This window comes from Montipora foliosa, chromosome 4, assembly GCF_036669935.1.
Source record: "Montipora foliosa isolate CH-2021 chromosome 4, ASM3666993v2, whole genome shotgun sequence".
Taxonomy (NCBI): Eukaryota; Metazoa; Cnidaria; class Anthozoa; order Scleractinia; family Acroporidae; genus Montipora; species Montipora foliosa.
Genome location: NC_090872.1, coordinates 35,114,897 through 35,124,896, shown reverse-complemented (window position 1 = coordinate 35,124,896; position 10,000 = coordinate 35,114,897). Strand labels below are relative to the sequence as shown.

Below are 10,000 nucleotides of genomic sequence, written 5' to 3'. Positions count from 1 at the left end.
CTCGGTATGCGTATTAAATTTAACAATTAACTTCTGAAGTTCTCAACAAATGTCCAGCTACTGAAGTTCTTATCACAGTTCGAGAATCTTGAAACTCCTTGCGATATTTAAGTTACTTGACAGCATTGAGTTTCGGTGCCGCTGTGTTGCAGATCATACTTGGTTTTGTCTCCAACGGGGGCGTTTAAAGATTTCGCAAGCTACATCTTTCGAGTATCCACGAAGTACACCCATTATCACATTGTACTGTGTTACTCAATGCAGAATTTACCCAAAGAGAAGCTCGTGCAGACGCAAGGTCTATTCTAAATCTAATAAATTGTATGCGTAATACAAATGACCCTGTAGATTAAATGTTTTTCTTCGGCCATGTCAGTTTCATCAGGAACAATTACAAAAAAGGATGTGACAAGCATCACATGTAAACGCAGCCTTTAAAATTGCTTTTTACTTGACGTTTCAGATTCTTCTACATACACCCTCAGAAGTGACTGTTAATAGTTAACAAGTGATAGTTAAAGTGCCCCTGTTACCAAAAAATCAATTCATATTTTTCTTTGGATTTCAAAACTATGTTATCAAAACACCAAGTGACCCACGTTTTAAGCCTTGATTTCAAAAAGACACCTCTTTATTTTAACCGTAATTTTCCTATTTAATGGTCCGCCATTACTAACATTATGTTCTTGAGAGAGCTGGATCGAGGAGAAAATGACGTCAAAGGCTCACTAGTTTAAGAATGCAATACGTGTGTACGCCGCAGAATTAATATGTAGCATGGGGGTTTTGGGCTTCCAGACTTTTAAACTCACGCTTTGCATATATAATAAGCTGCGTTCACACGCTGAAATTTTAAGCTAATGAGCCTCTGACGTCACTTTTCCCTGGATCCAACCGTCTGAGGTCCAATCGGTCAGTTTTGAACGTGAGTAATGGCGGACCGTGAAATCCAAAACTTACACTCAAAGTAAACGGCCTTTGGATAAAAATCAAAGCTCAAAATTTTGCCAGTCAGGTGTTAAGCAAACACACTTTCAAAATCTGAAGGAAAAAAGGAAGTGGTTTTTTTGATCACAGGGGCACTTTAATAAGATAGTAACCGTGTAATTATGAATTCAAATTTTGTACTAACTGTCAATTCTGAGGATGTATGTAGAAGAACACGAAACGTCAAGTAAAAATAAGTTTGTTGAAGGATGCGGTTATGTGTGATGTTTGTCACCGCTGTTTGTGTATATATTTTTCCTGTTAAAACTATTGATCAAGTAGGACTGTACTAATGCTTTCCTACAAAAGAGGATGAGGGTAGAGAACGCATCCCCATGTCTCATGATATTTATTTTCATTCTATTTTAAGATTCGCGCTATGCTGTGAAAGTTATTTTGGTCTCGCGCGGCTAATGATAACCAATCAGGAGTCTTCCTTCCTCGCATCATAACCACGGGCTAAATTTAGATCTAAATATCATTGAAAGAGGCCCATGTATTTTCTGCGAATCTCGTCACTTAATTCACTGACTTGACTAACTTGAGGAAGGAATTCCAGACGGGTTGAAGAGTTTAAAAACTGGACGGAACGCAATCAAGTACCCAGACGAACAAATAAATGCCATTAAAAACAGCCAGAAAAATAACCTGTCAAAAATCACAGCAACAGATCGCCAAATTTTCTTCTTTTCTTCTTCACTGAGATCATCGTTTTTGTCACTGACGGACCCGCTTTCCACGCCATCAGGAACAGGCTTTTCATGGACACTGCACGGTTGAGTTTGGCTCGCGTTTGTTTCAGTGCTAACGGCATTTCGCTTTACCGGTTTCTGTTTCTTTTTCTTTGACTTGCAAACTCGATACAGAGCTTTGAAACAAGAAGGAGGCTCGCTGACTGAATGATAAGCTCTAAGCACAAGGATGGTGGCCATCAGAGCGAATGCAATAAGCAACATTGTGATAATGTAGTAAATTCCTAAAACGGGTAGCGTGTCTGACTTTTCTGGAAGCATATCGGCGATAAGGAGAAGAAACACACTAACGGCTATCATGATGGTGGAACAAAACCCAATTCTTTCACCGTTCTCAGGAGGAATGGAAAAACCAACCAGAACCAATAAGGTGCAAATGACACATGGCATTATCAAGAACATGACATAATACATCCACTTGCGCTCGATTAATAATGTTATCTTGATGAAAGAGTAATTTCGTTGGTCACTCAGACGCTGGCGTCCTTTAATGAAAACTTCCTCGAAAGTTGAAATGATCTTCCACTCGCCTTTTAAGGGACAAATCAAATAAGTAAAATTAGCAAAGATGGTGTTTCGAGTATTTATAACTAATATCCCATTCACACCAACAAGACATGTTTAATTAAACTGGGTTTCACAAAATAAAAATAAGTCACAGAAAAATGTAGGACTGGCTTTTCCATGAGATTCAGGTTTGTTTCAACACATGCTTTGATCTGTGCTAAATTCGTAGTCAACCAAAGTCAGTAAACATGATTTAAAAAGAAAACACTTTGAAACCGTGTTTAACTAAATGTGTTTATAACATGTTTAAGGTTTGGTGTGAATGGGGCATAAGAGGGCAAAATTGCTAAAAACTGAGTGCTGTTAAGGACGGTGACTACTATTGTTATTGCACATACATTCTGCGCATCTCGAGATGCTCGGATTTTCTATCAGCAGTGCTTATTAATACAGGGATATTTTTGCGCGGTTCAAAACTATGCGGAGAAAGCAAAAATTAGGAAGTGCTCTTGGTATCCAAAAAGAAAATTGGGGCTAACCATGCATTTTTCAGAGATAATTAAACTTTAATTTGGAAAGGAAAGCCATACATCGCTTTGTATTTTAAAGCTTTTTGCTAATATTGTTGATTAATTATCTTTGAAAAATCGGTGGTTACTCCCAATTTTCTTTTTGGATTTTAATAACACTTGTTGAGATCTGCTTTTCCCGCATATTCATAAAACCGCGCAAAAATACCTTTGAATTAGTAGGCACCGTCCTTAACATGCAATAAATAACATTGAGCATGTCTGTAATATATTTGAAATCTTTAACGTCTTAACGGGATCCTTCGTAACTACAGACCCGGTTGCTATGTAAACTTCAATCGGCCATTTCTCAGGTTCTAGAACGGCAATAGACAACCCGCTTAGCCACATGGGGTTTATTGGTGAACATTCTCAGTTAATAGGCGTTGACCATATTTGGTGAAGTCACGTGACCACAACAGACTAACGCAGGATACATTTTGAATGAATAGACTGAATGCATATAATTTGTCTTTGTGTTAATTAGACCAACTAGCCTCGTTCTAAAGTAACATCGCTTTTGTATTTTCTCCGTATTACTAGCGAGGCTAGTGGGTCTAATTCGCACAAAGACAGAAGAATATTTTTTAGCCGCCATTGTGCATTCGGTCCATAAAATTCTCATGATCAGACGTAGAACTTCATTAGCGTAAATTATACGTATGGATTCCTTGAAACTTTGAATTTGAGCAAAGATGTTGTGACGGGTTGTGATCCCAGATTTCTAGCAATTGTGCTTGATCTACTTTGAAAAACAATTATCAGATTCGTAGGATGGTGCGGGCAATTTTTTCTTTGTCATCGTCCGAAAATAATAGCGTTGCGACAATTCTCGCGCCACAAATGCGTATGACGGCATATAGTCACCCACTGAGGGTTCTTCGATTTCCTCACTGAACGACAAAACTTAAAGTCGGCCCGAGGGCTTGAGATTCCAGTTCTTTATGAGATCTATTTGGCGACCCTAAATATCATGCAAGACTGGACAAACTTATTAACAGTACCGAAACTGCAAAGCAGTCGTTGAGAATGGAACACGAGGGTTTGGTCTCTCCTGGTCTCTCTGATTCTTGGTTACTTCAACGTCTGTTTCGACTTTCCTCTGATCCGTGTAGCTATAGCTTTAAATATCCGTGAAGCGGAGCACTGACAGAGGGAGGGGGTAAAAGGCACACCGTCGGTTTCCATTGATACCATTTTCGTAACTGAAGGAACTACCGACGTTAAATAAATTGACTTTACTTTACTCCTTAAGAGATGGCAGGAAGAAAATAGCACAAGCTCAAGTGAAGAAACTAGAACTATTGTGCAGACAATTAATAAGGAATTGATGTGAAAATAAACATTCCACAAGTCTTTGGAAGTGTATTTTGACAAATAAAAAGTACATGGCGTACGCTTTATCGAGAGGCAAAACAATAAAATTGTCATTTTCGTACCACGAAAGTGTCCGTAATTCCGTAACAGCGAGAGGCCATAACATCGGGAGCCATTTCCAGTCAAACCTGTATAAGGGGTCTCAATGGGGGTGTAGCAAACACGGTACACGGTTAAAAATTTCGCGATTTCACGGTGCACGCTTAATTTTTACATCAAATAATTGTTCAGAGCTTAGGAAAAGCTACAAACAACACTGTTATCTGGACAAAATAATTCACGACACACGGTTAATGTTTTCCCTTTTTCACGACACACGGTTAATTTTTTGGACGTGTCACGCCACACGCTTAACCCCATTGAGACCCTCCTGTATAGCTTTCGATTCGAGGGATCTGAGGAGGCAGTGTGGCCCAGTGGTGAGGGCACTTGACTTAAAATTTGGAGACCCCGGGTTCAAGACCCGCTCTGACTACTCGTTAAATTTACTTCTGGCATTCCATGGTTCAACTTCCCAGCTACACTTGTAAATAGCCGACTGGTTTGCCTCCGGCCAATTGGGATTCTTAACAGTTGTTATTCTGTTCCGCCGTTTCGTTGTGTTTCATTGGCCCTGTAAAGCCCCTATGGGGAGCGGTCAAGTAAGTATGTATTTTTATTTTTTGTCTGTGGATTTTGTCCGTAATTGCCTGATTTCAAGCCGAGGGGGACAAGGTACGAGTCTGCAAATTATGCGATTAGCGACTAATGATCCAAGCTTTGAAATATCCCCAAGTTTGGTGTTAATAGACCCAATATTAAGCGAGACAAAGCCATTTAAAAACGTCAAACCTATTTACAAAGAAATGCATTGCCATCCGGACGCCGCGTCCGGATGACCCATCATTTCTTTGTAATTTTGACTGTATCTCAGCTGTATCTTTAGCTGTATCTCAGTCAAAACTAGCCGGATTAACACCAAACTTTGGGATTTCTTAAATCTCGGTGTGCTCTTTTTGAGTTTGTGGATCAATAGTTGCTAATCCCTTAATTTATAGATTCATACCTAGTCCCTCTCGGCTTGAAATAAGGCAATAACGCGGTGTCCGCAAGGCGAGAGTTGACTTTATTTTGCGCTGGGGCACTAACAGGGGACGCTGTAATGAAACCAAATCGCATCAAATCATAGGTTGGTTTTGAGAAGAGGGAGAAATTTAGAAAAAATTCGAATAGAAGATCACTTTGAAATAAACTTTACACTTAGCAGCTAAAAGGGACAAAGGAAAAATGATCTTTGCGTTAGTGTCCCTGTCAAAGATGAAGTCCCGATAGGGAAGATGTCGTTGTCATTTATGTGCCAACCACAGCCCCGTTGGCTGTCGAAGGGTCTTTTGTTCCTGTGGTTGGTACATTTGAATTACGAAAAACAGCTATCTTCCTTATCTTTATTGTGCCACACCACTCAATTATATTCGAATGCTGTATGCTTGTTTACCTGTTTCATTCAGTTCTGGATGCAAATTCGATGACATGGGATAAACAACTAGTTCTTTGCTTCCATAGGTGGCAGATACGAAAAGAAGAGAACAGTTTTGGATATCAAAAGGAAACAAGGTAATTTCCACGTTGCAGTCACTCTCTATGTTTGCAGGTGTTTCCCATAAGCATGTCCCATTACTCTGCAGTACAACCCAAGTCTTGAAAAATTCAGTATGCCCAGCTTGGTAAACTTTGTTGTCTCCACTAGAAGATAGATAAATTGAAATTCAACCAAACAGGATAACCAGTGTTTAGCCCGGTGTATGATAAAAATGCAGACGCAGGAAAAAGAGCGTAAGATTCTTGTTATTAGTACGAATGCATGCGCTCCCACTAAGAGACTAACGATCTACACAGTTAAACTGTGTTGAGGCTGTTCCTCAACGATAGTTTCACTCTTTATAAAGTCTATGCCGATTCTTACAATATACCAGCGTGCGGCGCCAGCTAAGTTTTGTTTTTGTGAACCTTGTCATTGTGCTTCACAAACTTCCAACTGTAAAATTGATCTTGTGCTTACTATAGTGACAGTGTTCTCATCAAAGGGTGAGTAAAAACTCGCTTCCACTTAGTTGTTTATTTCAGAGTGTAATTCACGGTTTATTAGCAGGTTTTTACGGCGTCTTCCTGTCGCTTGTCATATATACCAGGTGAGCACAAACAATTGCAAGTGCTGTGAAAATTGGGTGTGTTAATAAATCGACCGTTGCGTTCCCAATACCACCCTGCGAGCAGAGCCTCTCTAAATCTCGGCAGAGAGTGAAAAGGAGAGTCTCTGCAGAAATCGTGTCTAGTCTTTTAAGTCGCCCCAGCCCAAGTTTCTGGGGTAGTAACTCTGGTCAAACAGGTTTAGGCAGCGCGCGCATCATATTTTTGACAAGGCGAACGTCAAAATCGAGCCTTCAGTACGAAAACCAACATGGCGTCTAGGAGTGCGATCGAGACTTGGCCTGGGTTTGAGACTGTCTCCAAGCAACGGCTTGCGCATACTCAATAAAGACTGAACACGATCTCTGCAGAGTCCTTTCTTTCTCGTTGAGCCAAGAAAGGCTCTGCCGGCAGGGTTTCCCAATACCTTCGAGCGTGTACTTATTTCTCGAACAAACTGGGTCCAGATGATAAAAGTCCTGGATTGCTTTTCCGAGTTGAACTTCCACAAACCAGGTTTTTTTTTTCTTTGAAACAGTTGTTGTTTATGCCTTCCAAGTCGCAGCCGCATCATCTATGCAGCTCGAAATAGAGTACAGAAGACAGAAACAAATCATAGTGAACAAAAAAACAGAATCAAAGGAATTAAAATCGGTGAACAAAGAGACGAAGCATAAACAAACGATAGCAGTTTGAACAAAATGCAAGCAAAGCACTACTAGGCATGTAATCATCTGACCGTACTAACGAAAAGAATGTTTGTAGGTAATGACTGTAGAAAAGGAGCAACGTTGTTATTGAAATCAAGTGTACGTGCTAAATTGGCCTTAAATCTAAGGGCTGATATATTTTAGGGATAGATATATGCTTGGTTTATTTTCGTCCTCTTCAAGGGTGACAAAACACTTCTTCAAAACGAAGGTGATGATGGGCATTTATAACGACCAAGGCTGTTACAAGAAGGTGATAAGGCTTACTTGTTATAAAGAATTATGTCAGGAACCCATATTTCCTTTGGACTGACGTGAATACGGTCAAGTCCGCCAAACTTGTTTCTGTCCCATTCAAGAAAAGGGTTATGCCACCTCTGAAAAACAAGGAAATAATAACAAGAAAAAGAAATTTTTTTCGACTTGCCTATTAGTAAGTGCTAAATGGGGAGGGAACGACGGAAGCAGAGCGAATGTGGAGGCAGTAGCCCTGCCTGCTGTCGTGAAAATATCTGATTCATTTGTTTTGTTGGACTGTACATCCGGAAAGTACTGATCGCGACCTTTGATCTCATGATGACTTTGACTCACACTTAAGGAACGTGAATCATATTGTGTATACAGTATATCAACGGGTACCGCACAGTTTCATAAGTCAAATTGTAAGCAAGATCACTTTAAGCAACTGTAAAATATTTCTGCAATTATTTCTGCGATAGCTACGCAGGCTACCAATTGACTGATGGACACGAGTAGGACAACTAAAGCTCTTTTGTTTTATTCAAGAAACAAGTGAGTTATACTGCCCCTGGAGAAAGAAGGAATGGAAAGTAATAAAAGCTATGGTATTGCTGTCCAATTGACAATAAGTAGAGGTAATTGCATAGGGCCGAGTAAAATAAGAATTTATATTAACCCTGTTTTCAGAAGTTGCAGAAATTGCCCGAGTCGCCCTGCGCTACGTGAGAATAGGCTAGGTAATCAAATGGTGTCGAGTGTAATTGGGGAATAATTTCACGCACGATTTGTCCAAACTCAAATAATTTCCCGGAGTCTTTAGGCGAGGGAAACAGACTAGATATAATTCAAGCAAAAGGCACTGAAATTTCGGCAGTTTTTCGATGCCACAGCATCGGAATCTGTAGCATTTACAAACCTGGACGCCATTTTGACCCCCCGGGAAAATTACCAAAGTTAAATGAAAAATGCCCTCTGTCTCAGCCAATCATTATTTAGCAATTTTGCCCTCATAAACGTTTTAACGTGCTGACCTATCACCGGTACTCGTTATCATGGTGTGGTTATCCCAGCTGACGGATTCGAATCGGAAATTTTGAATTTTGTGAAGTCGTTAGAGACAGCCCTCTTTGTCATTTGATTGGTCGATCATTTTATGATTTAATAACCTGAATCGATGTCTTAAAGAAAGTACAATTAAGCTCCATTACTAGAAAGTCTATAACAACGTTTTAACAAGACCGTGAAAATAGCAGACCATACTCAGCACAATTCAGTGTAAATAATGGTCGTAAACTAAGTGAAAAGAAAGCTGACCTGTGTAATCCAGACACTTGTGATAAGCACCTGTCGCTTGTTTGCCTAAAATGAATGAAAGTCAAAATGCATAATGCAATACATACATCTCCAAAAAGTAACTGAACGACGTAATCGGAAGAAGATAGCCAAGGTTGTAGTTTCAACGGGACAAACTATAATTACTATTTGCAACGATTTTTTTCGAACTATTGTGGCTCTGAATGGGGCATTCCCTTTATTGGCGATTTAGTACTCCATAGCTTCAAATAAAATTACCTGCTAGCCAATTGCATATGTCATCACAAAGGCAGCACCTTCTACAAGGTTATTCAATCACCATGAGAGTTGGTCCGGCAGGAATTGAACCCACAACCTCCCCCATGGTAGTGCCATGCTCAACCACGTGAGCCAACCGGGAAATATGCCATAGTCAAAGTGTGAGGTACTAATACTATCCACCCCGTGCAATACTCGTTAGATGACAATACTCTTTAAAACAATACTCTTTAGTTTTAATTTATAATTATTAACTTAACTGATGATTCTCCGTGTCTAAATAAAGATTTTACATTACATTACATTATATTACATTATGAGTGCATTTTCAAAAAGAAAAATCAATTGCCCTGAAAACACGTTAAGGTGGAAAGTGGAAAATAACGATAGTTCCCTTTACCAAGTAAAGCTATGATCCTTGCAGTTATAAACGCAATTTTTGCAATTGCGTAAAGAAGCCTGAAAATTTCAGGACTTCAACGGGGTTTGAACCCGTGACCTCGCGATACCTGGTGCGACGCTCTAACCAACTGAGCTATGAAGCCACTGACGTCGGGAGCTGGTCATTTGTGGGTTCCAAAGTTCCCGTGAGGAATGATTTCATATATATCCGCAGTTCATATATGATCCATTTCATATTTCATTTCATCTTTGATAGTTCCCTTTGTTGACTCAAACAATGTTCCTTTCAGCACCTTCTGAAAATCACCATTCGACCAAGAGAAAACAGGGGACGGGACAATAGACCGTACCCTTTATGACGTAACGCCTCGCAATTCTTTTGTTGAGTGACTACTGAAACATTGCATTCTGGTATTTATAGTAGTCACTCAACAAAAGAATTCAGGTGCTGTACGTCATAAGGGGTAAGGCCTATTAGGGAGTTAGCTGGGATAATAAATTTCGCTAAAGTAAAATTTAGTTTGAGACGAAAAGGAACACGATACATCTGCTTCTCCAGACATACGCATAGTGTTTAACCTCGATGTGACGATACCGGAGCGCGTGGAAGGATATCGAATATTCAATATGCCTCTTAATGCAGGGGTCTTGGAAAACAAATTTTCGTTCGAGAGACCATAACTTGGCGAAATTGACTTATCCAAAAGCTGGAACCGGA

General features: G+C 39.9%; 1 protein-coding gene and 1 non-coding gene across 3 annotated transcripts in view; both read right to left on the bottom strand.

Annotated features, from left to right (window-relative positions):
* LOC137999201 (neuronal acetylcholine receptor subunit alpha-5-like) overlaps positions 1 to 10,000 on the bottom strand; it is a 14,934-nt gene that overhangs the window by 1,318 nt on the left and 3,616 nt on the right. For both annotated transcript variants that reach the window (XM_068845052.1, XM_068845051.1), the window contains exons 4-7: positions 8,623 to 8,667; positions 7,336 to 7,445; positions 5,667 to 5,914; positions 1 to 2,269 (exon numbers count right to left, since the gene is read on the bottom strand). The exon at positions 1 to 2,269 is cut by the window's left edge and continues 1,318 nt beyond it. In XM_068845052.1, coding sequence (XP_068701153.1) covers positions 1,524 to 2,269; positions 5,667 to 5,914; positions 7,336 to 7,445; positions 8,623 to 8,667 — 1,149 coding nt within the window. In that variant the 3' untranslated portion in view covers positions 1 to 1,523. The remainder of the gene's footprint in view (positions 2,270 to 5,666; positions 5,915 to 7,335; positions 7,446 to 8,622; positions 8,668 to 10,000) is intronic.
* On the bottom strand, positions 9,352 to 9,425 carry Trnap-agg (transfer RNA proline (anticodon AGG)). The gene has a single exon. It is a non-coding gene; the product is annotated as a tRNA-Pro (tRNA).